The sequence below is a fragment of the Ciconia boyciana genome, chromosome 14 (genome assembly GCF_034638445.1).
Source record: "Ciconia boyciana chromosome 14, ASM3463844v1, whole genome shotgun sequence".
In the NCBI taxonomy this organism is placed as follows: domain Eukaryota; kingdom Metazoa; phylum Chordata; class Aves; order Ciconiiformes; family Ciconiidae; genus Ciconia; species Ciconia boyciana.
In genome coordinates this window covers 11666481-11681844 of record NC_132947.1, presented here as the reverse complement: position 1 = coordinate 11681844, position 15364 = coordinate 11666481, and the positions used below count along the sequence as shown (strand labels likewise).

Sequence of the window (15364 nt, the reverse complement as noted above, 5' to 3'; positions counted from 1 at the left end):
TGAACAATGTCTTCAGCATAGATACTGTGGACCATGCTATTCAAGTCTAACCTCTGAAAAGGACTCTGGCATACAATGCCTTTTGTTGCCCATTTCATTTATTCAGGTTGAAGCAGGCAGAGGCTCAAAAAACAGCTTTCAACATGCTTTCCATATCACATGCTGTAACCGCTGAAACAAGGAGCCCGAACTTAAATTCACAGCAATCTCCTGAACACTTGTCATGCCCTCACCTCAGGTTTCTGTCGGTTGTTCTTGTGTAGCAGAAAGTTTCTATAAGGGGGGTTCTAAAGCACAACAATAGTAAAACAACAGAACATACTTATATCATAGTGCATCACAGATGATATTATTATTTTATACTAGGAGAGCAGTCTAAGAACTGAATCTACAATGAAAAATTCTCATTACTGCATAAATAATATAATCCAACTGGGAAAACGTATCAAGTCTTTTGCATACGCTACTTTGTAGACTTATTCAATCACAGGTCTTTAGCTACACTCTAAGCTAAACAGTAAGCCATACATGCTGGCTATCCCACTCAAATATAAAGATTGAGCAGAGAGCAAGCATCGGGTTAAGCAGTCATAAAGTAGAATACTCAAGAACTAAGTCAAATCCACAGGCAATTGGACAAAATACTGCAAAACCAAAAACCAAAGCAGCTACGCCTTATGAAAGGAGCAAGAGTTTGGACTTCATACACTGTTGCTATTAAATACTCACTGAATTTTCTTCATCATCTTGATCTAGTTCACGCTGTTGCGCCTCTTGACGTTTCAGCTTGACATCCATTGCTTCATTAATCAAGTCCCGCAGAATTGACACTCCTTTGGCACTTTTAACAAACGGATGCTGAGAAGTAGTTTAAAAACAAATCAGCACTGCATCCAAACCAAGATATAACAGTAAAACACTGTTACTGTGGCCTACTTCAAATCAAAATTAAGGTTTAACTCAATACATTACTAAAACAAAAATCCAGTACTTCTGTTTGGCACAGGAGGGAGACCTCTCACCCTCCAAACGTGCTCCAAAGGCACTACTGCTGTGAGACCTTGGGCTCATTCCCCTCCCACAACTCTACTTATTTCTCTCCTTAGCAGCTTAGCTGTCAAGAACCAATTACACAGATCATCACCATGCCTACACCGTTTTGAGCAATCACTTTCCTTTAGCCTCCCCTTTTTAGTGTTTTAAGAGGCAGTTTCTTGGCAGTGCTGGTGAGAATTTGAAAGTAAAAGCCAAAATAAACAAAAGCCAAACAAACAAAAAACAACCCAGAGAAGACAAAGATAGGAAGCTGGACTGGTTCTTAGAGAAGAACTGAAAAGTTGAAGTCGAGTGTAAGATTTGTAGAATCAGGTATTAAAAAGTAAAATCTGTAGTGAGCAAGAGCAAGAAATGAAACCAACATCTCAACAGACACACAGCACTGCCTACCCCAGCAAGCCTTCTCTAGAGCTTATGTTCTTGTAAGAAAAGGCAGACCTGCAGAAGCTGTGTTGCAGTGGCACGCTGCTCCGGGCTCTTAACAAGACACTGTTTTACAAAGTCCATAAAATTGTCTGACCAGAGCTCTGGTTTCCGGAATGTTGGAGGCGGATTGGTAGGAATCATGAAAATTGCCTGAAAACAGAAGAATATTCCAGATTTCCAAACAAAGTTTAAAGCTTTCCAACAATACAACATAAATACAAACAAACATACACTGGTACTAAAGAACGACAGACTTTTCAAGTTTGCTGCTTCTGAAGAGTTTGTGCCAATATTATACATAAATTTGCTCAGAGGGATCAAGTAGCAAGAAATCAGACTTTTCTCACCAGGTGCTTACACCTCTGTCTGAGCCATTATATGCCCCAAAAGGTGTGAATCTGCCATTTTTAAGTGTTAAAAATTTGTGCTTGCATAGAAAAAATCGCTTTGGGTAATACAGCTGAAAATATGTTTCTTCACACCCACCATAGGGAGCTTCAGCTATGTCTTAACAGAAGAAGATCGTGATTTTCCTTGCCATGCAGATTCTCCTTCTCAAAGACCTGTTTTTCATTTCATCAGCAGTACAAAGAACTGACAGAAAACAAATCATTTACTCTAAATTAAAAGCAAGATGGTATGTTAACATGTTATTCAGCCAGCTATAACAGCAAATCCTTCCCATACAGCAATATGTTTTAAAAGGCCACAGTCCTTACCCTCATAGGATGAATATCTGCATATGGTGGCTTGCCTTCAGCCATTTCTATTGCAGTGATTCCCAGAGACCAGATGTCTGCAACACAGTTATACCCAATTTCTTGAATCACTTCTGGAGCCATCCAAAATGGAGTACCTATAACTGTGTTCCGCTTTGCCATGGTGTCCTGAGAAGAGGAGCAGGATAAAGATCCAGACAATGGCAACTGTATTAGGCACACACATTCATTAATGAATTATCACCCTAATTATCTTTCACTTGCACACATGCACATTATTAGATTCAGCAAGACTGAGATAAGGAGGTCTGCACAGAGGAATTGAAATATGCTTACAGAAGTTACAAATATCCTGAAGAAAACAGCAAATGCTATTGCCATCCATTACTTGGGTATAGCAACTTACACAGAGGAAGCTCTACTCTAATCTCTGGCTGGTTTAGCATCTCATTATGTTGACGTAAAGCGCTAAAAACCAGTTTAGAACATTTTCTCAAAGTCTTCACAAGCACGTCATACTCACATGCAGGTTAAAAAGATAAACTGAAGTGTACACAACCATCTTGGTTTTACTTACTGTAAGTTGTCCTGCCACTCCAAAATCTGCAAGTTTAGCATGTCCCTCTGTATTTAGCAATATATTTCCAGCTTTGATGTCCCTGTGTATTTTCCTCATAAAATGCAGGTACTCTAGTCCTTTCAGTGTTGATTGCACTATTGTAGCAATTTCCTCCTCTGTGAGCTAAAGAAAAGAAGAGTTACTGCCAACCTAACAGTTGCTGAGACTTAACACTATTGTGTTTCAGTCTATGTTTTCCTGAGATTCACTAATTGCCATTTGACTGCCTTCACTAAAGGTTGCCATACTAATGGGAAATTAGTTAGCAACTTGCAGCATTATGTAGTAGAATTAGATTACAACCAGCATACATATACACACGTACTGTATTTCACATACCATAACCCCTTCTCAACTAGTAATCCTTATCCTGCAATAACCAAAGTAAGGCAAAGTAGAGTCTGTTATTCAGAATCGGTCTGGGTTTTCAGGAAAGCCAACAAAGCAAAATCTGCTCCACCAATTACATTATCCAGATAACCAAAACTCGACAAATGTAATCAGCTTTCCCATTTTCAGAGGAACAAAGGACCTGCATCTCAAGTTATGGCCAATGGATGCGTCAGGCATTGAATACCGTGAGAATTATGCCCAAATGCCAGTGCACGAACTACTTGGCTTCCTCGAGCTGCTGGACACCCCTATTTCCCATTCATACTTTCAAAGGAGAAAGGACGTACAGTTTTATTTCGTAATCGAATAATATCAGACACAGATCCAGCGCCGCAGTATTCCATGACTATCCACAGGTCTGTGTTCTTAAAATAGCTGCCGTAATATTTCACCACATGAGGACTATGAAATGTGAAAAAAGGAGAAGAAAACAAAGGGTCAAATACCAGTAACCAGCATAAGTGAATAACCAAAATACACTGCAGAGTCCCTAAGTATGTTTTAAAAATTCAGAGCTGAAGTGCCACTGAAACTCTGATCAAAAGTATTCCAAAACAATCTGAACTTGCACAGGGCTACTGCCGTCCTGCCAAGCCTCTTCCCCACAGCAGTGCTCGTCTGACCTGCCAATAAGTCAGTTCAGAGAGCTAACCTGTCTGAAAATAAATCCTATAGAAATAAGGAGCGATCAGCCTTCAATCTGGTTTAGCTCCCTGAACCAGATTACAACAAGGTCAGTGCTGTGGCAAGCAAGAAGGCAGGACAAGGGAATGAGAAACAGACCATGGCAGTCCCTGGTAAAGTTGCTGCAGAGCATTTGCAACCAAATGGAAACATTAAATAAGGTCCAAAGTTTGCTGGAAAATAGCTATCATGTCCACTAAGAGGAATGTTCCCCCACTACCACATGCACCTACTTGTTTCTACAATTTAGTCCAGCATGTATTTTAGGAATCCAGTACAACCTAAGACTGTCTCTCACAGTCAGCTATCTGGCTGCCCAAAAAATCAACCAACCTGGTAAAGTGTATTGGTCAGAATAACCATCTGTCCTCGGGAAAAGGTAAAGCAGAAAACAAACAGCAAGACTGTTTCCGATTTTGTGGGAATGGAGCTAAAGAACAAAAGTGCACTTAATCTATTCTCTGCTGAATATTTTCTAATGAAAAACTGTAAAACTAGCAAGTCGGTCACACCGCAGTGTCCCGTAATGCTTGCACAGAAAACGTGATGCTCCAGTGATCCACTCCCTCTGCTGTTCATAACTGTAAGGTCTCATTTTAGGCCTTACAATGTTAATATTTAATTTCGTTTAGGAAAGACACACCTAGTAATGCTTTCCAAGTTACACAGTAAGATTTTTCACTAACAAATTCTTTTAAAGTTACATTTTGCTGTCTGCCACCAGTCACTGTCATTTAAAGATAGTGAGAGTGAAGTGCAATAGAATAAGTGACTGGAACCATCATTTTATATTGCTAATGTAATTTATTTTATATGGTTTTCCATGCCTGAAGTCCATCAAAGTAGTGTTTCGTAAGGCTAAATTCATAATACCAGAAGAAATTAGTGTATTTTAAACTTCCAGTCTAGGACACACTTTGAGAGGAGGTCTTCTGCACCCACGAGCTCTTCATTAGCTAAGTTAGTACATCATCTTTTCCCATAAGAAACATGCAAAGACAATCCAGAGAGCCAACCATCAGCCCGCAGAGCTGCCAGCAAGTTATTCTGGGAATGCTCAGATCAGCAGACAGCTTGTACCGCACTAGAACCTGCGCAGGCAGAAAATGGCCAGGAAGGACAATTCTGCTGCCCAAGCAGATGACAGCACGTAGATTATGCACATGCCTGAGCAGTCATGCATTAGTGGCTCTCATCCGCGTGCCCCTTAAAAACAAACAAAAACCCCTCTTCTAACAGTTTTCTATGTCCATACCAAAACTTGTTTAGAATTCATTACCCCTTTGGACATGGGAACTGCTGTTCTAGCACACAATCAAGTTACCACTGTTCAACAAGTGATGGTGTGTGAGGAGAACTGCAGTAACTGCTCAGACGCTTGGCTCTTTGCTGGCAGCAAGTGCAAGGTTATTCAACTTAGCTTAATGCTCTCTTGTCGCAAGCTGAATTTTTGTTTTCTTACCTTCGCTTGGATTAACACTACCCAAATGGTCAGTTAACATGACTCAGTTGGTACGAAGTAACTTGATCGTACAAGTCCAGCCTTTTAAAAAACATTTAAGGCAACATCATGGCTTTTATTTGATTAAATGCCAGATCATAGACAATACTTTTCTTTGCATACAGATAATGGGTTTTGCAGTTTACATTTACCTGTCGCATTGCTGCATTATGGATATTTCCTTTATAATCTCTTGCAGGTCAGATTCCACAGGAACTTGTTTAATTGCAACAACTTGACCCGTTTCTTTATGAATGGCTTTGAACACACTGCCATAGGAACTATGAAACAAAATATTAAACAAACACTGAATACACTAACATTTTAAAAATGCAAATGTTATGGTTTTGCTTTTTGCAAGCACAGCCATCAGGTAAAAAATTAACTATCCTTCTGCTAAAAATATTTTGTATTTTAATGTAAATAATCAGTCCAGTAGCTTCTAAACACTATAATAATACAAATAAGTCACAGCACACTGAGATGGTCAGAAAGGAGCCAACCATCACTACACTGCCTATAGCTTTGGAAGGGCCTTTTCCACTAATCCACCAAATACAATTCTCTCTTTTTCCAGCACACAGTACCGGCTGAGAATCAGTAAGAACTACAGCTCTGGTCAGAGAGGTTTGCTTGTTCTTGTCAGATATTATCTGTCTTGTTTCCAGCTTCTTTACTTACAGCAGCCAGGCAGATTTACAAATCAGTTTTTTCAACCGAACTGCTTAAGAAGGCAAACATGTCACTCACTGAGCATTCCCATGCTGCTCTGGCTTACCAAGTGGCACAATGCAACAGAAGTTCATTTCCACCATACAGATCTTCCACAAGAGGTACCAGGGATGAACTACAAAACCTCTTGAGTTCCCACAGAGCCCTATCAACTCCAGATTGGCATTTTTCAACAGTGTTTTAACTCCATACTGCTGAGCCATAAGCTACTGTTTGGATTAAGATATCTTACTCTTGGGAAACAAATTCTTTATTCTGTTACTAACCAAACACTGTCACTAGGTTAGTACATACCTTTGCAGTAACAGGATCATAACAGAAGTGAAAAATCAGAGATCACTGAACAGACACCCATTACATAGATTTGTTCTTAGAGAAACGTACATTGGGCACATTGGAACAGAACACATACCCTTCTCCAAGCTTCTCCAATACATCAAATACTTCTTCAGGTTGTTTGGTTAAACTGTCTTCATCTAACTTCTTCAGCTGCCTGTATATGTAAGAAGAGAGAAATTATTAAATTAATTTTACGGCAGTTTGGGCTTTGTCGAAACAGAATAATAAATAGCACTGCTTAAACATACACAAGGCTTAGCATGAAGTAAATTGATTATGAAGTCAGTTTATTTCAAGTTTATTTCCGACCAGGAGACTGAATATTATTAGCATCCAATAGCAAAAGAGGACTGGGAATTACAGAGAACAGAATTTGATCAGGCACACAAATCTACAGTTCCTCTTGGTGGAAATGCATCTCAGGATCTATACGGTCAATTTGACCACGCTGTGGTCAAATCCCAACACAGCACTGCAAATTCTTGCAGCTATTGATATATCTGCTAAAGTTCAATATCTTGAATGGAAAGATATGTACTGAGGCCATGCAAAAGGGAACATAGTCTTCACTGATGCCTTAGGGTATGTGTGGAACACATTTGTTGGGAGGAAGGAGGCAATACTGATCTCACCTGTACATTTTTAACATCAGAAGTTCAGATCTTAACTTTGTGGGCCTGGACATATACTAGGAAAATTCTATCAAGGGAAAAAAACAAAAGGAAAGGAAACTGATATCTGACTCTTTCAGGATCTTAATGCTGCTTGGTCCATCCCTCTTAACTGCATTGCTAATAAGAGTCAGCTGAAATACTTCCTAGGGAAAAAATCCCATGCTATGTACTGTGATTCTTCACTTAGCCCCCCTCGCCCCCAGTACAACTTTCAGGGAGATTTGGTATACAAAGCAACAAGACCAACCACATTTGTTTTGGTCCCCCTCTACCACACCGGAGAGCTGTTCACCAAGAAACCTGCTGAAATAGCTGAGGACTGCATAAAAAAAACCATTCTGAAAACAAACTATCTTACTGTCGAACAAACAGTATCCAATAGCCCACAAACTAGTGTTCCTTCATTTTCACACCAACTAAAAAAAAAAATCTGAAACAACGACAAAAAATTACACAAAACACACCCAAACAAAAAAACCTCCAAACTCCCCAAACCAGCGCATACAAGTTTTTGAAATACAGAAACTTATTAGTCTCGGAGTTTTCAGAACTTACTGGTCTCACAGCAAGTAGCATTTAAAATGAAACACGTGCCGTCGCCTGCAACTGCAAATTACTACTGAAAGCTCTTACTGCTGCTGTTGAAGAGCATGACTCCAGCCACAGGCATGCTAATTTTTATACTAAATATATAATTTTTTTCCCCAATTTCCTCAGAAACAGAGTGAGAAACCACTCGTTGATCCCTGACTATTATGTTTATGCACAAAAGCCATATAGGAAGAGCAGCTCACGCATGGAGTACATACAATGGCTTCCTGAAGCAAAGAAAACATTATAAAGAAGCAGACTCAGGAAGTGGTGAAATACTGAAAGTAGTCACTAGCTTCCCTGCAAAGATAAGCGTTAACCAACAGAATGTTACTTGTCCTTGTGAAAATGGGGAGGGAGGAAGGTGTGGGAAGAGGAGAAAAGGGAAAAAAAAAAAGTATCAGTGACCACACAAACTGCCATTTCCAAGGAGCCCAAAAAGTAGCGATGCAAGAAGCAGATCCTTCTTGCTGAAGTTAAGATGAGGCCTAAATTCTGTTAAAAAAAAAAAAAAGGGGGCTTTTCATATACCCAAACACAATAACCGGACAACTACTGCACTTGCATCAAACTAGCTCATTTCTGCTATAGTCCAGGAGCTCAATTACTTTGCACTGTCCAGTTTGTCCAGAGCACTCGCTGCTGCCAAAGACACACTCTGCCTTTTTACTGCATGTTTATACAACACGGATGGAACAGCAACACAAAACCAATCTCGCCTAAGTTGTTATTCAGATCTAATCTGAATGACCTTCCAGTTAAACACTGGCATAAGCAATTATAGAATAAAAACAGACTTTTTTTTTTTAATAGAAGACACATTGCCGTTTTGTTGTTTAACAAGAAAAGACTATGTCACTGAAGACCAGAGCCGGCAGCTTCCTTTGTTCGCTGCCGAAAGCGCTCCCTGGGACCCAGCTGCAGACCACTGATAGTATTCTGCCAGACCGACACTTCATTCAAACTGCTGCTGATCTCTAAAGTACTCCCTCCGCAGACCCGCTCCGCTGCAGCCTGGCGTTCAGAGATAGGTGGCTCACGGCTTCGTTCGGAGGTCGCCCCGAAACCCCTCGACGAGCCGGGCTCGCACCTCGCCGGTGTGACTGGGCCCAGCGCGGGGCAGCGGAAAGCAGGCAGCGCCCGCGCTGTGCGCCAAGGCCGGGCACGGCACCAGAGGGCGGCCAAACCTGCCCGAAACTCACCCAAAGAGAGACGAGAGGAAAGAGCGAGCTCTTGGGGCTCTGCCACTGCACCGGCACGGGTCAGCACATCCCCCCGTACGGCCACGTTAACCGGTGTGACCTTCCGCAGGCGCCGCAGCCAACGCCTTCTCCGCAGGCCCTGGTATTTCAGTTTTAGCCATTTTTCCAGCACCTGAGCTCGGTGCTGTCTCGGCACGGACCTACCGGCGCTGCCCGGTTCGTCCCGGTGCGAAGCGACTAAGGCCAACGGCCCCGCGGCCCCCGGCACCGCTCCAGCCGCTGCCTGCCAGCTCGGGGCGCCGGCAGGGCCCCGGAGGGGCGAAGGGGCAGGAGCTCAGCGCGGCCGGCTGCCCCGCTCCCGCCGGCGCCAGGCCCCGCGCCGACACCCCTCAGGCCCGGGACGCGGCGGCCACAGGAAGGCCGCGGCCCCCACGCGGGCCGGCCGGACCGCGGCGCCCCCGGTCCCCGCGGGGATACGCGCCCCACGCTTACCGGCGCGGGTTCCGCAGCTGCACCGTCTCCATGGCGCTGCGGGGCGGCGGTCGGTGGGTCGCTCGGTCAGCCGGCCGGTCACTCCCTCACTCCTCCATGACAGCCCGCCGCGCCGCGCCGCCGCTTCCGCCCGCCGCCGGAAGCCAGCGGGGAGCGCCCGCCCCCGCCCCACCGCCCCGGCAGAGGGGTGTGGCCTGCCCAGGCCCCGCCCCGCCGCCCCGGCAGAGAGGGGCGTGGCCTCGCCCAGCCCCGGCCCGGCGCGGCGCGGCGGCAGCGGCGCGATGGCGGCGTCGCCCAGCGCCAGCGCCAGCGCCCTGCGTCGGGCCGGCAACGAGGAGTTCCGCCGCGGGCAGTACGGGCCGGCCGCCGCGCTCTACACCCGCGCGCTGGCGCTGCTGGAGGCCGCAGGTACGGCGCGTCCCGGGCCGGGCCGGGCCGGGCCGGGCGGGGAGCGGGCGGCGGGCGGACCCTGGGCTGAGCCTCTCTCCCGCTTGTGTCCCGGCGCAGGGGAGGCCGCCGCCGAGGAGCGGAGCGTGCTGCTCGCCAACCGCGCCGCCTGCCACCTCAAGGACGGCGCCTGCCGCCTCTGCGTCGCCGACTGCAGCGGGTGAGCGGCGGCGGGGCCGGGGGTGGCGGGGCCGGGGGGGGGGGCCCGTTCGCTTGCTCCCCCGCCGTTAGGTTAGGGCGGGAGGCGAGGCGGGGACGGCGACGGCCCCGGAGCAACGCCGGCCCGGCCCGGCCCGGCCGCGCCGTGCCCGGGGCTGGGCCGTCACAGGGCTCCGCGGCCCTGCCCGAGGCCACCCGGCCCTCCCAAGCCGCCCCGGGCTCACGCCGTGCCGGGCGGCTCTCTCCCCTCTGTCGCAGCGCCCTCGAGCTGGTCCCGTTTGGGATCAAGCCCCTCCTCAGGCGGGCCGCGGCCTACGAGGCCCTGGAGAGCTACCAGCTGGCCTACGTGGACTACAAGACCGTGCTGCAGGTGGACTGCTCCATACAGGCGGCACACGACGGCGTCAACAGGTAACGCTACGCGGTGCTCTCGGCGGATAATACCAAAAGGCTTGGGAACGCGGCGGCTCGCTTAGCCGCTTCTGCGAGTCTTGCTTTGTTTCTGCAGCCGTGCCGGGAGCAAGCTGGGTCCCGAGCACACGGATGAAGCAACCGAGGCCCCTGATGCTTCGCGCAAGACGCAGGCCTGGCCGTGCTCCCTTTGTCTCCTAGCACCCTGAGTTCCTTTCAAGATCCTGGTTGAGGGCTGGGAATAAATTCCCTGGGACCGTTTCTGCTTTGCTCAGTGCCTGTTTTAAAACAACTAATAAACTACAGGCTCCAGTGCCCTGTCCATTAAGCCTCCCCGTGCTGACTGGGCTTACAGGCTGCCATAGTCCTTTTCTCTTCCTGGAGCTGTCTGCTTCGCTTCATCGCTTGCCCAGCCGAGGAGTGGCACGCACATCTCTTGCTGGGCTGAGCGCTGACAGTTCCAGCCCTCGTCCTGAGGTATTTCCAGCCCTGCTGACGTGAAGAAGCTCCTTTCATTAATGTCCTGGAGAGATGCTGTCCTCAATACGTGAGCCAGGTTAAAAAGTGACCCTACTGGCTCCTGCATGGCCCGTCCAGCCAACAGAGGGGGTGACTGCCAGCTGTCTCTTCCAGGATGACTAAAGCCCTGCTGGAGAGGGATGGCGTGAACTGGCGCCAGAAGCTCCCGCCAATCCCCACGGTCCCTGTTTCTGCCCAGACAAGGTGGAGCGTTCCTTCTGCCGGAGCCCGCGGGGCAAACACTCCTCCTGCAACTGCACCACAGGGAGGACCAGGTGAGAGCGTGCGCTTGGGCTGGGCACAGAGCCCTGCAGCTCAGAGGGGTGATGAACAAGGCAGCTGCCATGCTTGCTTAGCATGTCTGCAGCTGGGGCTGAGGCCTGGAGAAACCTGGGCCTGGTTCTGCCACAGCCTTTTTGGTTGATTCGGGATCCTTTGATGTCTCCGTGTCTCACATCTGGTATGGGGATATTTGCTTTCTGAGAGGCTGTGCTGATCTTGTCAGTTTTATAGTGTGTTCTGTATTCTTTCATGCTGTTTCCAGACCAGACTGCTGCTGGCACAGAGAGAGCTCGAACTCTGAAGGAAGAAGGAAATGAACTTGTAAAGAAAGGAAACCATAAAAAAGCAGTTGAGAAGTACAGTGAGAGTTTAAAGCTCAACCAGGAATGCGCAACTTATACCAACAGGTACTACTCGGCTCTTTGCCCAAGTACTTCTTGGCCCTTTATGAAGGCCACCATGGTACTTCTGACAGAGCTGTCTAATGTTTGCTCCCAAATAAATGAATAAAACAAAAACACCCATGTGTGTTCGCCCCAAGTGCAGTCTTCCCTGTAGTTTGTATAACGTTCTTTGATCAGGTATTGCCAAAAACCCTTGGAGACACTCAGCTTAGGGCTAGTAAGGGATTTCTCCCTTTAATGCTTGTCTGCCAGGACTCTGTTATTTTGACTAGTGTCTGCTGCCCCATGAACCACAAATTGCAGACTGCTATACTTAAAGACTCCTAAGGCAACTGCAGCAAGCAGAGCATATTCTGGACTGGTGTAGCTAGGAACCTGCATGCTTGAAGTCCAGGTTTTTAGCTTTAGAGTAGGTTACTCTCAAAATACTCTTTTTCTTTCAGACTGAAAAACTGTTTGCTTTCCCCTCCCCTTTTAACTGAAACAAACTTGAGCTCAAGAAGTAAGATTACATAACATATGAGGCTAAAGACTGCTTCGGAGCCCCCCGCTGCGCAGGGGTTGGCTGAGATCTGTTATGTATGTTGCAGCTTTTAGCCAAAGGTCTCTAACCAGGTAATTGTATTGCAGAGCTCTCTGTTACCTGACCCTGAAGCAATACAAGGAAGCAGTACAGGACTGCACGGAAGCTCTGAGGTTAGATCCTAAAAACGTGAAGGCACTCTACAGGCGTGCTCAAGCACTTAAAGAACTGAAGGTAAGTCAGGAGGTCTTGAACAGTTTTAGGCTAGGACTAGAAGCCTGTAAATGCATGATCAGGGCACGAGATGCTGTTTAGAACTTGTTTCTGTGCTGGACAACATCTGCCATCAGATAGCTGAGACCTGTGTGGACTGGGGGGATTTTCTTTAACACCACTATTTGCTGGTTGGATCTCGTGAGTTTCTCAGCACCAGATCCTCTTTCTGGAGATGCTGGAAGCAGCTACATGTTGTGTTGAGCTTTATCTTTTCATGTCTGGTGAGAGATTCTCTAGGCAGTACTGGAAGACTTATTGCATTGGTGTTGGACTTGGCACCCACTTGAGTGATGAAATTATCTTATCAGCCCTAGTTTAAGCATGTTTTAGAACAGCTACATTGATGCCAGTGCTTAAGCAATTATACAGAGGGAGTCACGGGCTTAGTTGTGTTGCGGGGTAGTAATTCTGCAGCAAGAGCCTTAGACTGCATTTTCAGTCTACTAATACATAAAAAATATTCTCCTTCTAGGATTACAAATCAAGTATTGCCGATATCAAGAGCTTGTTGAAAACTGAACCAAAGAACACAGCTGCACTGAGATTACTGCAAGAACTGAACAGAGCCTAGGGTAACCAAGCAACAAGGAAAGCTTTGTTTTCCACTGCAGAAGAAAGCTTTTTCCCTTCTGATGTTGTTGCAGGGACCAATCTGAAAGCAGGATCAGTACTGAAATCTATCTTCCACTGCTGCTGAGATGTAACAGGTTCTGTGCCAGCACAATGAAATGTTAAGACACACAATCTGCATCAAACTCTATTATCTGGCTCTAAGATCATCCACAGTTTTAGTGCCCCTCCCTGAGAGGCATATAGGTTAACTTCCCTGATTGAAGTCAACTTGCCTGTAACTATTGGCCTCAGGGACTCTTTCCATGTTGGCTAAGATGCATGTGAAGTAGCTGTTCTCTTTCTGAAGAGCTACAAACAGAGGGGTTTTTGTCCTTATTCAGGTGACAGTTTTGCTGCATTTGTGCTGCTATTACTTAAATAAGGTTGCTGCAGGAACTGCTGCAGTTGCTCTAGTACCATTCTTGTAACAGAGGCACAGTTACTTGCACAGGGCTGAGCTTGTTCCCTCTCCCACTTGATGCTTGCTGGCCCTTAGCTGAGTTTCTGCTGCTTAGTGTGGCTGGGCAGATGTTTACAGTAGCAGCTCTCTTATTTTTAATTATTCTGCACATTTAAGAAAACAGCAGCAAGTTAAGCCTGCCTTGTTACACTGTGCACTACTTGTTTCAGATTCTGGGTGCTTGGGAATTTCACAATTAGTTTTTGTGTTGTTTTTTGGTTTGTTTTTTAAAAACCACTTTAGCTCCTCTGTGCCTTTTGGAACAGTTGCTACAGGGTGTTACAGGGAGGAAGATATGCAGTAACATCCCAGCTGAGGTCTGGCTTACTACTTCAATGCATGTTTATACTTTTTGATCTTATCTGGTATTGATGGCACTGACTTAAAATGGTAGGTAAAGAGATATTCTATGAACCATTAAAACCAGTTCTCATTAAAGTCATGTTTATTTTCACTTTAGAGCTGTGTTTTTTACGTGATGGATGGTATAGAGGAACTGGAACACTTTAACCGCATTACTTCATACTGTCCCCCCTTTTTGTCAGAGGACTTCAAACGCTGCTGTATAACACCTTGCTTTGGAAGCCAGCTGTAATGGATAGAGTGCTTTTAACTAGTAAGTCAAGATGCTGGACAACACTAGACCTGAGCCAGCTGCTTACAGTACAGACCAAGAGAGAAGCCAGGCCATATCTGTTTCCCACCTTACTTGCTTCTCCCAGCAGTCAGGGTTTCAGGCAGGTACCCCACTGAACTGAATTTAAAAAGCAGGCATCACTTTAATGCCATTGAAGATGGACAAAGATTTCTTATCTTGGCCTGACACTAAGTAGTTTTTTGTAGGTCCCAGGGCTGTACTCCATCAGCTGTAATGGGCCAGGGCTTGAAACAACTCCTCCCTGAGGGGCACAAATTGCTCCATTCACTACACTCCCACTTCTAAGCACCACAGCTCCATTGATTCTGCAACCAGCGCTTGCCCAAGCTTTTAGCAAGTAAGTGTGATTGATTTCTCAGGGTGGGGAAGCACAGGCCAGCAGTACACAGATAAGCAGAGGAAGGTCACAGAGTACAGGAGGAAGACTGGCTTCACTTAGTTAAGAGCTATCCTTTTAAGAGCCCTGCTGTTATCTGGAGTGGCAGATACCTGCACTGTTCAACTACAATTCATTACAACACTCCAAGCAGCAGCATTCACCATCTCTTTCCCCTCTCAGCAACAGCAGTGTGTTTTTGTACCTTCTAAGACTTTTTCCACCAGGTAGACAAGGATCAAGCACAGCAACAAGACATACCAGTTCAAGCCCAGGGTCACTTCTGCTCCTGTCTTCCCTTCTGTTCCAGCAACGGTGCTGCTGTCTGTGCAGGACGCTTCCCAGGCATGCAAAGGTAGTGCTGTCCACAGGGGCAGCTGGACAGTGCTTGTCAGAGGCACACCTTCATCCACCCCTTTCAAAAGCCACAGCAACTGTTCCAAACTAGAGACTCCAGATTCACATTTGCATTGCTGCTCCTGCCTCAACTCCCTAAAGCCTCAGACTTCCCTGAGGAGTTCAGCCAGGGGGCTACTCTGAAAACTTTCCAGTATCCTCCAGCATACACAGGGATCCAAGCTCCAACTTCACCTTTTCTGACAACCTTTTGAAAGACCCTGGTCCTTGATCATGTCCTTTTTTAGGCTATTCTGATGTCCCTGTGTTCCTTGGCCCCACTCTGCATTCTCTCTAGCTTTACAGCAGTCTTTGCAAGCCAAACCAACTAGCATTATAGGTAGTGTCACAGGCGCATCTGAACTGGCCTGTTACACCTGAAAAAAAGGTTGCAGACAAGCTAGCCAACAGCA

At 46.4% G+C, this 15364-nt stretch overlaps 2 protein-coding genes across 2 annotated transcripts in view; one reads left to right on the top strand and one right to left on the bottom strand.

The window, feature by feature from the left end:
• STK4 (serine/threonine kinase 4) overlaps positions 1 to 9566 on the bottom strand; it is a 47894-nt gene extending 38328 nt beyond the window's left edge. Inside the window, exons 1-8 of the mRNA XM_072879144.1 lie at positions 9429 to 9566; positions 6543 to 6623; positions 5551 to 5679; positions 3501 to 3615; positions 2779 to 2943; positions 2202 to 2369; positions 1495 to 1632; positions 730 to 858 (exon numbers count right to left, since the gene is read on the bottom strand). Coding sequence (XP_072735245.1) covers positions 730 to 858; positions 1495 to 1632; positions 2202 to 2369; positions 2779 to 2943; positions 3501 to 3615; positions 5551 to 5679; positions 6543 to 6623; positions 9429 to 9460 — 957 coding nt within the window. The 5' untranslated portion in view covers positions 9461 to 9566. The remainder of the gene's footprint in view (positions 1 to 729; positions 859 to 1494; positions 1633 to 2201; positions 2370 to 2778; positions 2944 to 3500; positions 3616 to 5550; positions 5680 to 6542; positions 6624 to 9428) is intronic.
• Positions 9567 to 9655: 89 nt separating this feature from the next.
• On the top strand, positions 9656 to 13975 carry TOMM34 (translocase of outer mitochondrial membrane 34). Its single transcript, XM_072879405.1, has 7 exons — positions 9656 to 9836; positions 9936 to 10035; positions 10293 to 10445; positions 11079 to 11239; positions 11509 to 11653; positions 12281 to 12407; positions 12922 to 13975. The coding sequence occupies exons 1-7, from the start codon at positions 9710 to 9712 to the stop codon at positions 13018 to 13020; spliced, it is 912 nt and encodes a 303-aa protein (XP_072735506.1). The 5' UTR covers positions 9656 to 9709; the 3' UTR covers positions 13021 to 13975.
• The last annotated feature ends 1389 nt before the right edge of the window (positions 13976 to 15364 follow it).

What these genes read in the sequence shown, in the direction of transcription:
- TOMM34 (XM_072879405.1), top strand. Translation starts at nt 9,710, where the DNA reads ATGGCGGCGTCGCCCAGCGCCAGCGCCAGCGCCCTGCGTCGGGCCGGC. An exon ending in GGCGCTGCTGGAGGCCGCAG is followed by an intron (nt 9,837 to 9,935) that starts GTACGGCGCGTC and finishes GTCCCGGCGCAG; the next exon opens with GGGAGGCCGCCGCCGAGGAG. An exon ending in GCACACGACGGCGTCAACAG is followed by an intron (nt 10,446 to 11,078) that starts GTAACGCTACGC and finishes TGTCTCTTCCAG; the next exon opens with GATGACTAAAGCCCTGCTGG.